Source organism: Dendropsophus ebraccatus, chromosome 6 (genome assembly GCF_027789765.1).
Source record: "Dendropsophus ebraccatus isolate aDenEbr1 chromosome 6, aDenEbr1.pat, whole genome shotgun sequence".
NCBI lineage: Eukaryota > Metazoa > Chordata > Amphibia > Anura > Hylidae > Dendropsophus > Dendropsophus ebraccatus.
This window is the reverse complement of record NC_091459.1, coordinates 125264222-125285297: the sequence shown is the minus strand read 5'-3', so window position 1 is coordinate 125285297 and position 21076 is coordinate 125264222. Positions and strand designations below refer to the sequence as shown.

The following is a 21076-nucleotide window of genomic DNA, read 5'->3' as shown; positions in this document are numbered from 1 at the left end:
TGTTCTCAGTATCTGTCTGTGGCATATAACTGGTGGGAGAATAAGCTTCTCTCCGGGGTTGTGATATTTGTTTGGCCTGTGAGTCTTTAGTGTTTTTATTGCTAGTGCCGGGACCCTGCTTGATCTTTGTTTTGCACATTTCCTGTTTCTAAACCACAGGAGACCCTGCTGTCTCTTTATGACATTTCGGGCCCTTCCTCGCTGTACTGCTTGCACCAGTGTGTGAGACGGACCTATCACTCACACGCAGATGTTTATTGCAGAACAGCTTTATCTGACTTCCACCTCAAATACTGTGAGAAGCACAGATGTAGCCGTCCCATGCCGCTCGCAACCCCAGGAGCAACCGCAGCATCTTATCTGTTGTTGCAAACCAGTATCGGCAATAAACATGGCTGGTGTCTGAGTGACAGATTCAGTTTTTTTTTCTATTTTTTCGGTTGCCTGATATGCAGATGGTAGTAGTGTAAAAGAAAATACAGGTTGTGGGGTGTTCATATAAAGTACGAGTCTGAATACGAGTCTGGTTGCCTTGCAGAATATTTTCACCCCTTAGTTGCATATGCAATGTGTCCCCTTCCATGTTTCCTGGAGATCACCTTTCACTTTTAAGGAATTCTCCATTTTTCCTTTTTCATCTAAAAGATTTTTTGAGCTAAAGTAGACACCTATACATACATACAATGAGAATTCACCATTATGTGAGGTTGTCTGCTAGCACGTCCAACCAACCAGTCTCTCTAAGGCCTTAAAGAGTTTTTCCTGGAATGTTCATATGGTCCTCCATGAGTCCCAGGAACGGCAGACGGAAGTGTTCTTTGTCCATTCAGACACAGCAGATAAGCCCTACTCATTATTGTAAGTGAATCTCAGACGGTCATGCCTTCATGGCTATTTGTAGTTTAAGCTGGGTTCACACTACGTATATATCAGTCAGTATTGTGGTCCTCATATTGCAACCAAAACCATGAGTGGATTAAAAACACAGAAAGGATCTGTTCACACAATGTTGTAATTGAGTGGATGGCCGCCATTTAATGGCAAATATTTGCTGTTATTTTAGAACAACGGCTGTTATATTGAAATAATGGCCGTTATTTACTGTTATATGGCGGCCATCCACTCAATTTCAACATTGTGTGAACAGATCCTTTCTGTGTTTTTAATCCACTCCTGGTTTTGGTTGCAATATGAGGACCACAATACTGACTGAAATATACGTAGTGTGAACCCAGCTTAGGCTGTAAAAGAACTGAGCCAGTGTCGGCAAAGGTCAAGGTTTTGCACTCACCTCTTAGTTATATTTGTATTTGCCAAAACGTAAATGAGTAACATAAGAACCAAGACCATGACTAGAGATTTATGGGACCCATAGTTTATACATTTCAATATTTCTATCTCTAAAATAAGGAACACCTATGACACATAAGGTGATGCCCCTCTAACCCCCTTCCTATGGGTGGGGTCTGAATAACCTTGTCCCTTTTTCAGTTCGATCAACAGGATCATTCCACCAAAATTGGGACCATTGACAAGTATGATAATAGCCATAGATGTAACCATAATTTGGCCAAGCAAATGAAGAATCTATATACATCAGCACAGGGAAGACCTCAAAACTGTGAAAATCTACATAAGCATGGATGGGGTAGACAAGGAGTCAACTGTGACTCCTAAGAGTTTGCAACTACAGATGAGCGAACCTCGAGCATGGTCGAGTCTATCCAAACCCGAGCATTTGGCATAGTGGGAGCTGCTGAAGTTGGATAAAGCTCTTAAGCTGTCTAGAAAACATTAATACATGGATATGTTTTCCACATAGCCTTAGGGCTTTATCCAATTTCAGCAGCTCCCGCTATGCCAAATGCTCGGGTTCGGATAGACTCGACCATGCTCGAGGTTCGCTCATCTCTAGTTGCAACCCTTGTACAGTCTTTTTTCATATTACCTGTACATCCTCTTTGTCTGTCATATTTAAAGCAAATGTACTGTACCATCAGGTATATTGCTTTAGGTTTTTTTATATCAATTGCGCCGGTGCCACTGTCCTTTTTTTGAACTGTAGCCCAGTTCCTGTGAACAGTGCCGGTCTATTCCCAGGAGCCGGATTAAAGCACTGGTGGCGGGCCCGCCTGCCCCCAGTGTGACGAAACCCTTTTCTCTCTGTGACGCAGCTCTATTACAATCAATAGCGCCACATCACAGTGCGGTTGGGCTTCAGCGGGTGGAGCGGGTGGACCCACCTCCAGTGCTTTAGGCCAGGTTGGTGCCCAGGAATAGACTGGCGCTGTGCGCAGTAAATGGATCATGGCTCAAAAAAAGGACTGCAGGACTGGCATCCCCGCGCCAGCCTATTCTTATAAAAAACTTAAAGCGATGTACCTGAAACCTCGTATATTCGCTTTAGCAGGTTTATATCTCTTCCTATGTTGTGCATTAGACCCTCGTCACACCAGTAATTCCAGTTACATGGCGCACTACGGAGTTATAAATAGCAGATATAATGTATTAACAACATAACAGAACAACACGTAACCTCGGTATTTATTTTGGAAAGCTACATCGGAGGCTTGAAGATACCATTGTCCTGTCTCCTTCCTCGAAGAGTCAGGTGGTGGAGTGGGTTGGGAACATGGCGTGACATTCTTTACTTGGCCTCAGACTTCTTTGAAATCCTTTAACAACAACAATACTATGGTGCATGTTTGGCCTTCCCCTGGCACACAAACACTTCAACTTTTATATTGTCTTTTATTAGTTTCACAGAAGAGCAGAAGAGTTTACCAAGTGGTTGTAGCCGGAGGGCATTGTGCGAAAATTTTCTGTTCTTTTTTGGCCTCATCTCTGCCAGCCTCTTATGTAATATGTTATGATAAACTGCAAGTCACAGGAATTATTGCTCCCATTCCCAAATGTGGCCTTTTATTATGTATACTATAGAAATGAGAAAAATTAAAGGGGTTTCCAACTCTACAACTCAAAAACAATTGCCTAATTTTTTAAAATAATTCTCCATTTATTAGAAGAATCCCTCGATGAGTAGTGGAGTAGTGGAGCATTACATAAGTTTATTTAAATCAGTGAGCTTTGTATGTAATACAGGACAGGTCCTACAGAGACCCTCTTGATGGGGGTCCTGAATCCTTTATATGCAGCATGGATATATGTCCAGTAAATTAAGAGATCATTAGAAAAAGCTTTTGATAAGTCATAGAAACATATTAAAAGTTTTGATTATGAGAATAAGCCAGGAGAAGTCTGGGCTTAGCGTCTTCTCTTCTGGTTCAGTGTTACGTGACCTTAAAGGAGAAGTCCAGCGTATTTTAAAATCCTGCAGGGGTAGGGGGGAAATTGATTGATTGAAGTACTAACTTACCTCTTCCCGTGCCCACAATGAGCGGTGGGTCGGCCGAAGGACCCCCGCCGGACTCCGGGATCTCCGGAGCTGACACTTCACGACCCAACAGATGGACTGGCCGCTCAGGCAGTCAGTGACTGGGGCGGGACACCACTCCAGTCATTGATTGGCTGAGTGGCCAGTCCGTCAGCTAGGACAAGCTTTTTCCCCCGAGTAGTGATGTCATCACAACACGGGGGAAAATGCGGCTGGGGGTCCTGCAGCTGGCCCTGCCGCTCACTGTAGGTACGGGGAGAGGTAAGTTAGTGCTTGTAATCAGTTTCCCCTGTCGGCCCTCAGATGTTATAATCCGCCGGACTCCTCCTTTAACAAGCTCCCATTGCAAGTCTTTTGGGGGCATGCAGTTCTCATAGACACAGAGCTGGGAGAGGAGCATGCGGCGTGTCCAAAAAATTTTTTTGTGCGATTAGTACTCTTTAGTCTGGTATTGCCTATTGATAGTAACAGGAAGTAGCAATTGGTGGAGATTAACCGGCACCAGAGCATCGGCACCTTTGTTTTTAGAGGGATTGGCTGGCACCAGAGCAGTCTGGCTGCAGCTCACCCCTCCCCATAGGGAATAAATGTTAATGTTCACGTGTATGGGGAGGACGGGAGAGAGAACTGTTGAACGATTGATCAATCGACCAACAGTTATTTAAAACGAATGTACCATCAGGTACATTGCTTTAAGTTTTTTACATAAGTAGACCAGCTCCAGTACGGGGATGTCGGTACCACGCCCCTATCTTTGAACCGCGGCTCGGTTCCCACACACAGTGCTGGTCTATTCATGTAAAAAACTGATGACATTCACTTGAAGGTTTATGGAGAATTTTAGATAGATGATCTGGTGCCCTCCCCAAACACAGTTGCACATTCAGCTCAGTTGAGTGCTTGTGTCCTCAATGGGGTGAAAAGAAAATGAACAAGGGACAGAGTTGGTAAAAATTCAACATACAGTACCAGATCTTTCCCCTAACATCCACCATTGAGAAGAAGTCCAATGTTAGATGGTAAATCTACTACCAATTTTAGACCTTTTCTATTTGTAACTAAGAAAATCTATTCTTTTTCCATTCTGTTTATTATTATTTATATTTTGTTTAGTAATTCTAACTGTATAGAAAATTAAAGGGCAAAATGTACTAATCTCAGTCCCTTTCAATTGTGATTTTTTTTAAAATACTTTTATTTTATCCCCTATTACTTTTTTTAACAACACATAATTTATATTTATTATTTGCACCAATTTAAATATATATTGAATTTTTTTTTTTTTGTTAACTCTTTGGCCCCTTCATCACTCTGTGGCCTTTACTGTACTTTTTGCCAGCCATGCCAGACCTAGTAGTCTTTGTGCTCTAGTTTTTTTAAATTTACAAAGTTTCTTATAATTTTTTAATGTTTCTGTTTTTATTTATTCTTTCAAAATTCTGTGGAAATAAGTTTTTAGTACTCCAAGTCCATCTACTTTATAGCCCTCTATCTTTAATGTATGTTTTCATGTATTGCTCGGCACTTAGCGGCAATATCCTTGAAGAAAGCAGAGTCGGCTCTTTTCCATATATCTGACCCGATAGTGTAGGCTTTCCCCCCAATAATTCCTTTATTATCACTACAGTACAGGATGTATATTATTCTTTGGAAAGTCTTTAAAATTTTTGCATAATTAATTTGTATTTTTTAGTTATTTTAGAAAATCTTTTGCTGAAGTTGATTGTTGGGGCAGCTTTTTATTTATTTATTTTTTATATATTCCAGGCCTATTGTACCCTAGATTTTATTTTCTCAGCCAGGTGTTATGTATTTTGTATGGAAGCTTTGTTGCTGGCATCAATCATATTAATTCTAATTCTATGATTTGCTGTTTCTAGGGCACAGACAGAAGCTTGATGACTCTAAGCCTAGTTTGTTCTCTGAGCGCCTCAGTGATTTAGGGCGCATCCCTCATCCCAGTATGAGAGTGGGTGTCCCAACTCAGAGTCCACGGCCCTCCCTGACCTCTGCATCGAGTCCTTTTAATCCACAAGGACAGAGTCAGATTGCAGGTAAGGGGCAGACATACTTTTTGGATATTTTATAGACCATAGCATTGAGATATTTCTCAATGTGTACCTAGCCTGTTTGGTAGTCAACTGAAGAGATGGCTTCTTATTGTAGTGTTGTAGGCAGTCTTTGGGGTTCTTGGAGGGCCTTTCCTTACTACTCTTCTCATTCCCCTCTTTTATTTTTACATAAATGACTAATAAGGACTTTGATGGAGTAGAGATGGTGGGATGTGGAGTTAAATATTTTGATTATGTTGTGTGGAAGGTATTATAGATAGCACCTTATACACATAGTGCCCAAAGACCGATCATAAATAGGGGTGGCAGGCTACATGGTAAAATCCAACCTTGGACCAAGACCAAGGTTGTATCATCTTCTATCTCTCGAAGGAGATAAGGTTGGTATAATCTATAGGTTTTTTTTTACTCCGAGATATATATACTACCTATACTTGATACCATGGATGAGACCAAGCAAAGTTGGGGGCTCACTCTGTTTACTGACCTAATATGATTAATTGGAATTACCTCTACCCCAAGGGGTCATAGTTACTTTCCCTTACAAATAGCTAACGCTCCTATATAGTGGACTATAAGGATTCTAAAGACCAAGTATATGGCTGCAGAGTACGACCAGTTTCTTCTGAACACTAAGAAGAGGACATGATTACATTAGACAGGACAACCCTTTTGGCTGCTTGGTGGCCATTTCTGTCCATTGAAATAACAAATTTTTAATATTTATATTGGTTTAAAAAAAATGTAAAAGATGGATGTATCTTAAGTTACACGGTGGGTTACGGAAACTATTAACTCCTCTTCTATTTGGTAACTTTGCTCTACAGTTCCCAAAAATAAGTATACCTTCTTGTACAGTTAGTATAGTATATATTCTGACAGTAAATGAACAGATGTTGGAGGCATAAAGCTTCTTCTGGAGCTAATACTCGTAAATGTTTCTCGGCGTAGGCCATTGTAGAGCGACCGGTGGTGTTCTTCTATTTTTAGTGGTGGTTTATTAGATGTACGGTGGGAATGTGGTTTGAGGTATTTTTTTTCTTTTTCGTTGGGTGTTTGCAGCTTTGTGATTACATATATGTAAAGGCTGAGACGGTCTTTAGAGACGGTCACTTTACAGTACGTTGGCTTTGTCACATAAGCAGTCTTCTTATATGTAGCGCATATAATCTATGCTTAGGTTTTTTTTTATCTCATATTTATGATTTAACTATGAAGAAAAGAATTGTAAGAAGGAGATAAATAGATAAACTTTCCTAAAAAGTGACAATCACTATAAATTTAGGCCTCATTCACGCTTTCAGTAATTTTTCGGGACCCTATATTATGTCCGCAATCGTCGCCTCCAATACGTAAAACAAATTGGTTTGTAGTGCATCTGTAATCGGTATTTTTGGGTGGATCCAGCAAAAATGGTAAGTTGATAGTTAACGGACGTTTCTTCTGTAAAAATTACTAATCCACGAAAAAATATATATGCTTTCATAGACGTCTATGAGTTAATTTGTGCCACAATTACGGCCCGTACTAGGACATGTCCTATATTTGTGCGATCTGTAAAACTACTGACAGTGTGGATAATCTATTAGAAATCAATGGTCCCTAAATTATGCAATTACAGATACATTTACGGAATGTGTGAATAAGGCCTGAATCATTGTCGATCAGTATACAATGAAGGGCCTACAGTGTCTTACCCTGTATACAGATGTTTTTTTGGGGTTACCCCCTTGTTAAAGACACCCAAAGCAGATTAAGAATGGTATATATCTCAGCTTCCTGTACTGTTGTGAGTATTAGGGTTAACTACAGCCCCACTGGCATATCCAGATTGTAAGTACCGTCCATCCAGTGTTAGGCCTGGAATACTTCATATGCGGCATATTCTAGTTCTATAGATATACAGTGTGCCTTTAAGGCCGGGGTATAGTTTGCCATAACCTAGTGTGACCCATTCATGTGACACGTCCCAGGACTCAGCTCCCTACCACCAGAACATATGGGCATCACTGGCAGCTGATGAGTTAATTTTATTTTATTTTTTTAACTTGCTCAAATTGTCGTCAGCGAAGATAAAAAGAACCTCAGATCGTTCGCATATGCAGCACACAGGCACGGGGGACTGAGCTTCAAAGTCACAAGTCAACTTATTTGGAACGAGATAACTTGCAGAGTTGATGTTTGAAGCTCAGTGAAATGCGCTGTAGCTGCACACACAGGAAGGAGCCGCGTGCACAGGCCTCACTACTGCAAGCAGGGGACAGGAAGCTGAGAGCTACAGCGCCTCACCTCACTGCTGGCTATGACTGGATGGCCACACCGCGCACCTGCAGCATAATACTACAGCGGTGTACGTCTCTGCCATTATATAGACATGACAATGATGGATTAACACTTTGCTTTACCAACATAAATTATATGTCTGTAAATGCACAGTACAAGTGATACAGCATCAATACAAGACCTGAGAGTTATTAGATATCATATTTCCTGGATTATGGGACCCTATGTATCTATCTCTAATCTATCTGTCTGTCTATCTATCTATCTATCTATCTATCTTCTATCTATTATCTATCGCCTGTCTATCTATTATCTATCTCCTATCTATCTATCTATCTCCTATCTATCTATCTATCTATCTATCTATCTATCTATCTATCTATCATCTATCTATCTATCTATCTATCTATCTATCTATCTATCTGTCTTCTATCTATCTATCTATCTATCTATCTATCTATCTATCTATCTCCTATCTATAATCTATCCTCTGACTCACTGTTAACCACAGATGTTATATAATATATACGTGATGATAAGAAGGAGCTACAATTATAATTGTATGAGGACGTACTGATTATTAATCATCTCTGTATAAGTTAAATGTTATTGGGCACCATGTATAATCCTACAATTTCTCAAAAACTGCCCCTATATTCACCTGTGAATAATGCTGGTATTTAAGAAGGTGGTCAAGGATAAAACAATAGAATAAGCTGTTGATGAATCTCCTCAAAGATCCTGTTGGTGCCAGGTTAAAGGAATCTTACTTGCAGCTTTGAGATGAGCGCAACTCCAGCATGGTCAAGCTGTTCGGCATTTGAATACAGGTGGCTGAAAAAGTTGGATGTAGCCCTAGGGAAAAAACATGGTTACAGCCTATGGCCTATGGCTGCATCCATGTTTTCCCAGACTCCCTAGGGCTGCATCTAACTTCTTCAGCCACCGGTAATCAAATGCTGAATGATCAGACTGGAGCATGGTGGAGTTGCTCTCATCTCCATTCCAGACCGCTGTGATGTGGACTTATCAGCGTTCCTGCTTGGGTGTCTCCTTACCCAATAATACTATAAGACGATCTCTTCTGCGTAACTGGTTGTCTCGTTCATTCAGGACTTTTCCATTAAGTTCCCAAAGCCAACGTCTTGCTCCGGATAATTATTATGCAATTTACATTATTGTTTGTGCCAATCCATCCCGCTTTTGCTGAACACAAATTTCCTACAGGCCTGCTATTTCAGGGCGAGTAGGGCGAGGCCCGGCTGTACACTTGGCTGCGATGGTGTCTATGTAGTTTCCATAAGTCACATTGTTTGTTTTATTTTTATTTCTTCCAGTTTTTTAACCAAAGGAAATCCAAGCGACACACACGACTGCTCGGCCAATTTATGTAAGAGCTCGGTAAACCCGTCCAGCTCTTTATGGGACAGACTAATGAGTTCTGCTTTAGTAATTGATCTAATAGCCGTTCCCCAACCGGCTACTGGACACATAAAATCCAGGGAGGTCGGGGGATGGCGTAGGATCACGTCCAACCTGTTTCCTACTTCTTGGACACTTATTAATAGGATTAAGAGTCGTCTTCGTCTTGGAACGGCTTTTCCTTAGCTCCGAGTGCTTCTGGTTAATGTTGAAATTGGATAATAATACCTCCTGGCAGACCCTACGAGGCAGGCGCACCAATATTAGCTCCTAGTTCTATCGACTTTTTCATGTGGTTTATCTGAAAACCAGACCGTGTCAAGTCATTTGCCAGATCCTCTCTAAAAGTCAAATATTGAAAGATGCCAACTCCCCCAAAATTATGAGAAGTGATTGGTGTTCATGAGCCCACAAAGAGCTAAATAACCCGTATCTGATTCCTCTCTGTCACCGATATGAGATCTCGCGTGATGCGGTTGCGCTAAAATCTCAGGTTACGATGATTGTCGCCCAACCTTAATGTTTCCCTTTAGGAATTCTTGAAGTGTCTTACAACTTATTTTTCCTTTATTGACATTGAAGTCTCATGAGGTAAACCACAATTTAACGCGATCATGACTTGAAGAGAAATCACTATGCAGCCAGTGATGGACTGAGGTGGCCCCCGCTTTTTGTGGAGCAGCCACATGTGTGCGGCCCCCTCCATTAAAGTCAGGGGAGATTATGGGGAAAATCAAATCAGTGCCTCCCTAAGGTTTTCCTACACTTTAGAGATAGAGATGAGCAAACTGAAGCATGTTTGGGTCCGATAGTTTGGCATTTGAATACCAGTGGCTGAAGAAGTTGGATACAGCCCTAGGGAGTCCTGGAAAATATGAATACAGCCACCGCTATTCAAATGCCGAAGGAGTTGCACTCTTCTCTATTTAGAGGAAATATGAAGGTCTGCCAATTTTTGTGGGACCATCTTTTTTTCCTATCTTTTTTTTTTTTTTTTTGGCAATAAGCCACCATCATTAGTACCTGGTACTGTAGATGCTTTACACCTTCCCCACATTGAAAATACATAGTGAGCAACACATGCATGTATAAGGAGGGGGTTTGGAGGAATAGCTGCTGGATAGACACCCCAATCTTTTGTCAGGCAGCTATCGGAGGTTTATGGCCACCTGGACTGTTCTCTGATTAGGAACCAGCATGTCGATTGTTTCCCAGGCCAAACCATTGAGATTGGTGTAATACTTCATTTTTCCTGTGATGGCGCTAAAGGAAAATTGAACACTTCTGGATTCCCCAAAAAGTTTTTGGGTTCTCTTGTATCCTTGCTGTTAATGGGTCTATCATCTGACTGCTCTTTTAGACTGTGTCGGATTTATGTACCTGGATCCATCTAGACTTAGATCTTTGGCAGAGTATACTAGAGTTCCTGATGAGGTGTTGTAAGTGGATTTTAATGTTATTTATTTTAGGATGTCAGGAATAATAAGTCTGCTTTATTTTTGTCTTTTTCAGACCCCAGACAAACACAGTCATCCCCTCCATGGTCCTACGACCAATCCTATCCATCATATCTGAGCCAGATGACCTCTCCATCCATTCATTCCACAACCCCCTTATCCTCCAGCCGAGGCACAGGGCTTCCTGCTATCACCGATGTGCCTAGACGTCTCTCAGGTATTGGTTGCTGTGTGTTTACATTTTAAGACGCTTTACTTTTCTGTTTTTTTTTTTGTTTGTGCTCCAAATACGATTGTATTTCATTCACATTTTGGTGTCCGTTTGCTGTCAGCTCGGGTCATCGGACCTGTGGTCAGACCAGTACCAGTCCAAAAATACAGATGTCAATGTACATGGAATACAGTTGTCTGCAGGAAGTCTAAAGAGTCTTATCAGCTATGATGGCAATCCCTTTGTGTTGTCCACTTAGACAGGGGTTGTCATATTGGTTTCCCCCCAGGGATGGGTAGCCCTCTAGCTTTGGCTGTCCAGACTTGATGGCAATTGTATAGAGATGAGCAAACCTTGAGCATGCACGGGTTCGTTTGAACTTGAGCATGTAACATTTCCTTACCGGTGGCTGAAGAAGTTGGATGCTGCCCTAAAGGCCCTGACACAAGCAGACTCCGAGAAGCAAGCGAGCGCTGATCTGTCAGGTCAGTGCTTGCTTGCTCCTCGTTCCCCACTTGCTGTCGGCGCGTGTAATAGCGGGGCGGGATGCATGGAGCTGCGATCTCTGCGATCGTTATATCGTCCGTGCTGCCCATCTTGCACTGAGCAATGGCAGCAGATTGTCGCTATCTAACATGTTGAAAGACAACGATCCACCGACATTGTGCATGTCGGCTGATCGTTGCCTTGTATTACACAAAGCTATTATCCCCGTCAGAAGCCGTGCGCGCTGACCAGAGATGAGTCCGACGCCCACAGAGAATGACTGGAGTAGTCATTTGATCGCGCGCACGGCTTCCGCCGGGAATTTCTTGGCGGCGGGACAGGGGAGGGAACCAGGACTTCAAGAGCGGCATAAGTATAAGGGGCTCCGTCGGGGGGTCGGGCGGGCTTCACCCCGGCAGCCGGGGTGACAGGTCCCCTTTAAGACTGCCTGGAAAACAACCTTAGCCCATAGGCAGCCACTGGTAATCTATGCAGAGCGTTCAGGTTTGGACGAGATTTGTAGTTTTGCAACAGTCATAGAGCTAAAAATTTCCTATCCCTGGTCTACCCCTTTAAGAAATGTCTTTGAGAATAAAATTCTGCTTGTGTTGGAGCGATGTGGATTACAAGGAATCGGTTTTCAGCTCACGCTATGATAACATTGGACACCGGCTGCACATTAGGGAGGCGCATTGTTGTTCTACAGTGATAATTATTACATTGTTATTACATTATTACATTGTTGTGTGGGTGTTCCAAAATGCCATTGAGTTGGTCACACCCAAAACCTACCCACATTGTCCTGTTTCTTGACAACAGGTAAAACATCCACTCCTAGGGCTATGTTTTCCTTTGAGATGTGGGCTCATTATATAGATATAAGATTACTGAGGAAAGGTTTATATACACTTCCATTTTGCTGCAGTCTGACTGCATTTATGACTACCTTTGTTTTGTAAAATCCCAATGTTTTTGCTACAACGCTATGAAACTTCAACCGAGTGCACACACATACATGTCATCCTACGGCCAACGTGGTCATAACACACTATGAAACATGAAGGTCGGTTTTACACAGGTATATTACGAATGCTTTGCTGTATCTCTATTAAAGAGGTACTCCAGAGAAACAAAAATCAAAATAACTTTTCTCAGAAAGTTATACAGATTTGTAAATTACCTCTATTAAAAAAAACTCCAGTCTTCCAGTACTTATCAGCTGCTGTATGTCCTGCAGGAAGTGGTGTATTCTTTCCAGTCTAGCACAGTGTTCTCTGCTGACACCTCTGTCCATGTCAGGAACTGTCCAAAGTAGTAGCAAATTCCCCATAGAAAATCTCTCCTGCTCTGGACAGTTCCTGACATGGACAGAGGTTGCAGCAGAGAGCACTGTGTCAGACTGGAGAGAATACACCACTTCCTGCAGGACATACAGCAGCTGAAAGTGCTTCTATTAAGTTTTAATAGAAGTAATTTACAAATCTGTATGACCTTCTGAAACCAGTTGATTTGAAATTTTTTTTTTCCTTTGTATTACCCCTTTAAGGCCACAAACCCCAGCTTGACCATGGGTCTAATCATCTGAACTGACACCTCTCTGTGCTGGATCCCGTATGCAGCAAATTTCTTGCTGTTATAAATTACTTTCATTCACTTTTGGTTGTTTAGGCAGCAAGTGCATCGATTTCTGTAAATTTAATTCAGATCGAGGTCCCCGTTATGTGACTATACCCAAAAGGGTTAATTTACACAGGACAGAATTTCTGTGGATTTTTTTTCCTACAGATTTTTTGGGCACAATATAGGTCAAGTGGATGAGGCTTTCCACCATATTATCCGTACGCTTTGCCAATGTTCTGCATGGCTTTGCCGTGCAGTGCAGACTTTAAAAGCAACTCGGTTGCGGATCCTTCAAGAAATCGTATGTAAAGACTCATATATTGAACGTGTATGTCATATCATGTGTTTACAGTAGTTGTCCTATCTACCCGCCACTTAAATGCTGTATACATTGCTCAATATTGTGCAGAATGCTACCTTGTCACGTCATCGGAGAATGTGGTTAGAGATGATCGAAGACCGGGAATTTTTAGGTTCGATCGAACTCGAACCTTCGTCATTTGATTCCCGATTGCCTCCCGTTCCGTGGGGAAGGTGTAGACAGCCCGAGTACTGCCTGGAAAACAGGGATACAGCCTATTACCTAGGCTGTATCCCTGTTTTCCAGGCGGTACTCGGGCTGTCTACACCTTCCCCACGGAACGGGAGGCAATCGGGAATCAAATGACGAAGGTTCGAGAAGGTTCGAGTTCGATCGAACCTAAAAATTCCCGATGTTCGATCATTTCTAAATGTGGTCTCCTTCAACATCAACCAAGACCGTAACCCTTTATGCCTCCTCCCTATTGATGCGGCTTGTTGCGACCTGAGCTTTCCTCTGCCCGTCATCCAACGTTACAATAAAGACGACGATCGATCACCTCCAGGTCGACATGTCAGATCAACGTGTGGTCTCTCGTGAGCCAAACCGCTTCACTTGCTGCTTCATGCCTATGATACAGATTAACTGCGCTCGCCTCGTCTGCCGGAGGAGCCCGCACCGTGACAGCCTTAATTCCCTCCCTTGATCCGCAGTAACAAATGCTGCCTCTCAGCGCCCCCCGCAGACCATAAATCACACCGACCTGACACTATTTTAAACCTTCCTTATCAAACACGCCCCCCCCCCCCCCCAACTTATTTTTTCGGAGATTAACTTTTCAGTGTTCGATCAGAATTATAAATGACGCTCCGGAAGGCTTATTCGGCGCACATGTTGCGAGGGTCCTTTGTAGTCTGGAATGATGCGGGATTCCTATACGTTATACGATCAGACCCAGACTGACAAGTGTTCGGCGATTACCCACTTGACGTTTTTTTTTTCTACATTGTTACCTTCCCTCATAACCCGAATTTTTGCTTTTAAAAGGCAGAGACAGCGAGGGGAGTCTTGTCGTCTGTCCTTGCTTTAAGGGTCTTATCTCAGGCTCCTAACCACATCTGAAGCTTCTTGCTCATTATGAATTTCATGGCAGCGGATTTACTGAAAGTGTTTCCATATGTTGCTTCCTAATATATCTCGTCCCCCTTTCTTTTTTTTTTTTCCTTTTCTTTCCTCTCTTTCTCGGAGCGGAATAGGAACGCACGCACACTGGCTGGAAATGACTGCAGGATGTGACAGAGCAGTCACATGGCTACATTGGCACTGTGTGTGGGCTCTGCGAGCAGCCAGCTGCCCCAGGACTCGTTTTTGTAGTATCACGGATCTAGTTTCAAAGTCAGAAATCCTCCCCCCTCTTCACTTTTTTTTTTATTTTTTTTTTTTACTTTGCCCAAGTTTTCATAGTTCGTAATCAATCTGTCAGGGAGCCCCGCTGATTTCCGCCTCATTGTCCTGGGAGGCATGAGGTAACAAAAAAATAATCGCCCGGTTTATGTGCTGGATTTATGGAGGACTGAAATCGAGATTCACTTGTCCCGGCGTCCTTGGCATCCTTCAATACCCCCCAAGAGAAAAGCATCTCAGCCCACAACCCTATGCTTCTGCTTAGGAGCCGATTTCACCCTTTATTGTCAATACTTAAAGGGGAACTCCAGCCAAAAGTCAGAATTCCCAATTTGATTACTCAGTAGGAAGTAAAGCGCCTATTACACCAAGCGATTCACTGTAACAATCGATCACGAGCAGTAAGTAGCGATTTTTAGAATTAACGATTTACACGTTATTACGCGGAACGATTGCCGTACTGAAAGATCGTATTTGCAGTCGTTGCATGTTCGCTTAATCGTTAGTGCAAGAGAAAAAGGGTTGTTCATGTTCTTTTTTTTCACGAACGACCGAAAGATTTCTTATTACACAAACAGATAAGCGAATTATTATTGAAAGACGATTTTTTCCCCCGACACGCTGAAAGATCACGATGAATGAGAATATAATGATTTTGTGTTCAACTTTCGTTCGTTTACTCCTATTACACCTAACCATCAATCGTTTTATCTGTTTTTCGAACGATAATCGCTCCGTGTAATAGGGCTTTTAGTCAGATGACCTAATAAATAGTTTCTTTGTATGGCTATGTTAACACAACGTAAAAAATAGAGAAAAGGCGGCCGGAAATTTAAAATAAGGTCCAATTTAACTGACAATGCACTGAAGTCAATGGGAAGACGGACGTCCAATGCACACAATGTATTGAATAACGGACGTTATCGACGCGGACGTCAAAATAATGATCATGACAATTATTTTCAGACGTCTTTTGCAAACAGAAGACGCATTTTATTGGTTGTTCACACACAGTTTTTCTTTTGTCACCGTTTTTTTCCATTTTTACTATTAAATTCAATGGACTTTTCAATTAGGCCACAACCTAATGCTGCGTTTACACGAAACGATAATTGGCCCGCTCGTACGATTAACGATGTCGGAGTAACGATTTTTTTTCATAACGGTCAGTGTTTAGACGGTACGATATATCGTATGGAAATTCGTTTTGCGATCGCTTAAGCCTAGCTCACACATTGGTTAAATCGGTGAACGACTGTTTACCCTGAACGATCTGCGAATTTTTTGCGAACGACGATTTTAGAACATGTTGTAAGATCATAATGAACGATTTCTCGTTCGTCGTTTGATCGTTCGCAGTGTTTACACGTACGATTATCGTTCGAATTCGATCGTTATCGGGCAAATTCGCTCGATAATCGTTCCGTGCAAACACAGCATTAGGCCAATTAGTTACAGCAAACTAGTATAATGTACCAACAGCCGTCATTGCCAGTGGAGGCCAATGACATCTGTTATTTTAGACTCAAAATGACGGACGTCATTTTGAATGGAGCTGAAAAAACGTTGTGTGAACATAGCCATATACTGATTACTAAGCAGAAGCCAAAAATGCTGAAGTTGTTAGGGTCCAATTAGACGAATTGATTTTTACTGATTAACGATAAACAATCGCCAACGAGAGCTACCTGAAATCGTTACACCACAATACACAGAACGATAGTCTTTAGTTACTATTGTTAGTATGATCGTTTACTCCATCTGATCCCAACAAATGAACGAACGATGTGGAATTACACGAAACGATCAGTCAACGTTTGGCGAATGAATGTGGAACTACAGCGAACTATTAGCGATATAACGATTTTTCACGTAATAATCACCCATTGTAATAGACCCTTCCTTAGCAACAGAATCATTATTCTTATTTTACATTTCTTCAATAAAGTTATGTAACTTTATTAAAGATGAAGAAGAAAGAAAATATACAGTATATATATATCAGTGTTTCTCAACTCCAGTCCTTAAAGCACCCCAACAGGTCATGTTTTGAGGATATCCCATACAAAGAACAGCTGTGGACCTGATGTATTATTTTATCACCTGTGAAATACTAAGGAAATCCCTAAAACATCACCTGCTGGTGGGCCATGAGGACTGAAGTTGAGGAACACTGATATATATGCTGTATGTATTTTTTTATATTATTTTTTTTAATTCTTTTACAGTTTTACACTCAGGAAAGTAGCCTGTGTCAGTAGTACTGCAGCTGTGCACAATATAGCAGGGAGGGGGGGGGGGGGGTGACTGTCAATTGCTGCTCGCTCTGCTACAATGTGCTGTAGTTACAGCTCTCCTGACACAGACAGCTACCCCCAGCGTAATGTGTATTCTAATGGTAATGTATTATATACACTTCAGGGTAGGCTGAAGTGCTACTGACACAGACAGCTTCCCCCAGTGTAATGTCTGTTCTGATGATAACAAGTATTATATAGACTTCACAGGAGACTGCAGTACTACTGACACAGACAGCTTCCCCTAGTGTAATGTCTATTCTAATGATAATATGTATTATATAGACTTTAGGGGAGACTGCAGCATTACTGACACAGACAGCTTCCCCCAGTGTAATGTCTGTTCTAATGATAATATGTATTATAAAGACTTTAGGGGAGACTGCAGCATTACTGACACAGACAGCTTCCCCCAGTGTAATGTCTGTTCTAATGATAATATGTATTATATACACTAACCGGCCACTTTATTAGGTACACCATGCTAGTAACGGGTGGTCTTCTGCTGCTGTAGCCCATCTGCCTCAAAGTTGGCCGTACTGTGCATTCAGAGATGCTCTTCTGCCTACCTTGGTTGTAACGGTTGGCTATTTGAGTCACTGTTGCCTTTCTATCAGCTCGAACCAGTCTGCCCATTCTCCTCTGACCTCTGGCATCAACAAGGCATTTCCACCCACAGAACTGCCGCTCACTGGATGTTTTTTCTTTTTCGGACCATTCTCTGTAAACCCTAGAGATGGTTGTGCGTGAAAATCCCAGTAGATCAGCAGTTTCTGAAATACTCAGACCAGCCCTTCTGGCACCAACAACCATGCCACGTTCAAAGGCCTCAAATCACCTTTCTTCCCCATACTGATGCTCGGTTGTAACTGCAGGAGATTGTCTTGACCATGTCTACATGCCTAAATGCACTGAGTTGCCGCCATGTGATTGGTTGATTAGAAATTAAGTGGTAACGTGCAGTTGGACAGGTGTACCTAATAAAGTGGCCGGTGAGTGTAGACTTCAGGGGAGACTGCTGCACTACTGACACAGACAGCTTCCCCTAGTGTAATGTCTGTTCTAATGATAACATGTATTATATAGACTTCAGGGGAGAATGCAGCACTACTGACACAGACAGCTTTCACTAGTGTAATGTCTATTCTGCACCAACATGTATTATATAGACATCAGGGGAGGCTCAGTATTGATTTTGATTTTGTAACTGAAGCAGGTCCAGGGCTTTGCAGTTCCCAACACAGCCTTTAGTGGCAGCAGAGGGGCTGTGTCATGAAAATGTAATTTCTTTTTTAAATCCTCCCTGAAATACCCTTTTATGCTCTTAGTAATAGTAGCCACCCCACCTAGCTCTGGAGTAGATCTAAAGGGTCATATAAGAGCCCAGCAGTACTGTAAATTAGTATATATGTTGGGCATGCTATACAGGTAGGCTGGTCTGATCCTTGTGAGAACCTCATCTTGTGACTATGTGCAGTTGGGACCATTATATTAAACAAATATTTGATCGGAGAATGTCTGCAGCTCTTGTCCCTAAGGGGTCTGGGGCTCCCATATCACCGTGGGCAGCATTTATTAACACCTTGTAAGCAAATATCGCATTATTAACCCCGGGCAAAACCGTAAATATTATTGTGCGGCTGGATAGAGGCTTTGGTTTCCCTGTGCACGGACCAGTGTGACCTTTACAATAGCCATGCAATGTTTATGCCAGAGAGGAGACCTTCTGTACATATACTCGTGTCGTGGAGCCTTCCATGAAATGGTCTTGTTACTCCGGAGCTAAGTTTGTTTATGGTGTTTACTTTGAGTTGTAAATAGCTATCATCTCCTATTTCCTGTACTGAGACTGTAAACTGTTCTTATCCGACTTACCACGATAGCAGGAGGCTCAGTGTATGGCCGAGAAGTCTATGACTATCACTCTATGTGGTGGGCAGATGTCTCCTCTACAAGAACGTTGGCACAGACATGGTCATCATCTTGCCATCCTCAATCCTTATATATGGTGGTGGGATATATTGGTTGGGTTATTCCTTTTCTTCGTGAATTTTTTTTCTTTATATTATTGAGTTTAAAGTTTCGGACAAACACTCAATTTTAGGCAGGTTCCCTAGTGAGCCGCTGCTTCAACCCTGAATGATCAAGTGTTATCACTATAGGATAGTCGTGGAGAACCTGTGGACCTCCAGCTGTTGAATTGGAGGTTTGCAATAGCTGGAGGGCCGCAGGTGCTGCATGGAGCTTAGTTACCAAATAAAATCTAGATGGTGTTGTGCCCCAGCTTTGGAATCTGACCTTGCCTTATTAAAGGGGTACTCTGGCAAAACTTGTTTCAGAATGTTATATAGATTTGTAATTTACTTCTATTTAAAAATCTCCAGTCTTCCAGTATTATCAGCTGCTGTGTGTCCTGCAGGAAGTGGTGTATTCTTTCCAGTCTGACACAGTGCTCTCTGCTGCCACTTCTGTCCATGTCAGGAACTGCCCAGAGCAGCAGAGGTTTTCTATGAGTATTTACTACTGCTTTGGACAGTTCCTGACATGAACAGAGGTGGCAGCAGAGAGCACTGTGTCAAACTGAAAAGAATACACCACTTCCTGCAGGAAATACAGCAGCTAAGTATGGGAAGACTTGAGATTTTTAAATAGAAGTAAATTACAAATCTATATAACATTCTGAAACAAGTTTTGTCAGAGTTTCTGACACCAGTTGATTTGAAGCGCCCCTTTAATAAGAATATATGATGATGATTATTGGTGTACATGGTCTTATGAGTAAATTACAATTCACAAATAACTTTCTGAAACCAGTTGAGTACCCCTTTAATAAGATTTTTTTTTAATTCAGGTGACAAATTTTCAACCTCACCCATCTGTTGCCCAAATATTTTGACCAATTTTGATGTTTTTATTAATATAAGCTATAGCGACTGCAAATGAATTAATATAAGGAACATTACATAATTATGTTGACATGCCGACATTACCTCTGCTATTGTAATTGAGAATGAAAGAGCAAAAAATTGGCGAACCAGGCGCACATTTGTTCTCCATCACTTCCCCGTAAACCGCATGATTTGGCTAGTAATTGTTACACGAATGGCAAGTGACATTACCTGGCATAAGTGAGTGCGTGCGGAGAACGGTCATGACACGGTTGTTAGGCCTCGGAATTCTGCAGACGACAACAGGTAAAAGAGTAACGGAGAAGAATTAGCCATTGAGAAGCAGACAGACCGAGCTGGAGCCGAGCCAAGCCTGAGACTTTAATGAGACTCCTGCAACAAACTAACTGGAAACACATGCCGTTTAATTGTACCTCGTTTCTGACCGGCGCAATATATTTCCCAGTAAAGGGAAGGTGTTGTAGCTGCAGTTTGAATACTTCAGCGTTTAATTTACTTATTTATTGCCCTTTCAATTGACTTTTTGGGTTACAAGTGAGCGTGGAAAACACAAATATGTGCCATTTACATTTACTGGCTGCAGAGTTGTTCCGCGACTCCCTTATTATACGGTGCTGCGGTCTCCATGGATTTAACACGTTAATCCTACCTGACCCACCTGAGCCGTTCTGAAGCTGGATGTAAAACCTTCGCCTGGATCCAGTCACCTCTTATAAACCAATTACCGGCCCTGTCAACCCTTGAAAATATTTTTATAGACAATTTTATGAAAAATATGACTGAGCACTGGCCCTTTAACTGACACGTTATTAACTTATTATATTTTTACAGCACAGCTTCTCAGCCACTGCTGCGGTGGACGTGGAGGTGTAGTGAGGAAGTGTTGCATTACCAGGGGTGCGAATAGGAGAGTTTTTTTTTTTTCTCGAAAATACACGACGAGAAAAATGACTAAGCCGAATGAGCTTAGGATATTGGCACTTATAGAAATAGGGCAAAATATTGCTATTGAAAATATGTTCAAAGCAAAGGGGGTGGAGCCTAACTATGGGATTCAAAGAACACCAGTTAAAAACCTAGTGCCGTTTACTGATGCCCTGCATAAGCCATAACAATGTCTACTATGTTTTCCATGAAAAAAAAATCTAAACATAGGTTTTTAGAAAGAACTTATTAGCACCTTCTAATTAGAGATTATTAAGTATAGTATTCGCTCGAGT

At 41.9% G+C, this 21076-nt stretch overlaps 1 protein-coding gene across 2 annotated transcripts in view; it reads left to right on the top strand.

The window, feature by feature from the left end:
* The window catches only part of RUNX2 (RUNX family transcription factor 2), a 71950-nt gene that overhangs the window by 43717 nt on the left and 7157 nt on the right, over window positions 1–21076 (top strand). The window contains exons 4-5 of one of the 2 annotated variants that reach the window (XM_069975868.1): window positions 5275–5448; window positions 10684–10845. In XM_069975868.1, coding sequence (XP_069831969.1) covers window positions 5275–5448; window positions 10684–10845 — 336 coding nt within the window. The remainder of the gene's footprint in view (window positions 1–5274; window positions 5449–10683; window positions 10846–21076) is intronic. The other variant, XM_069975869.1, reaches the window with a different exon arrangement.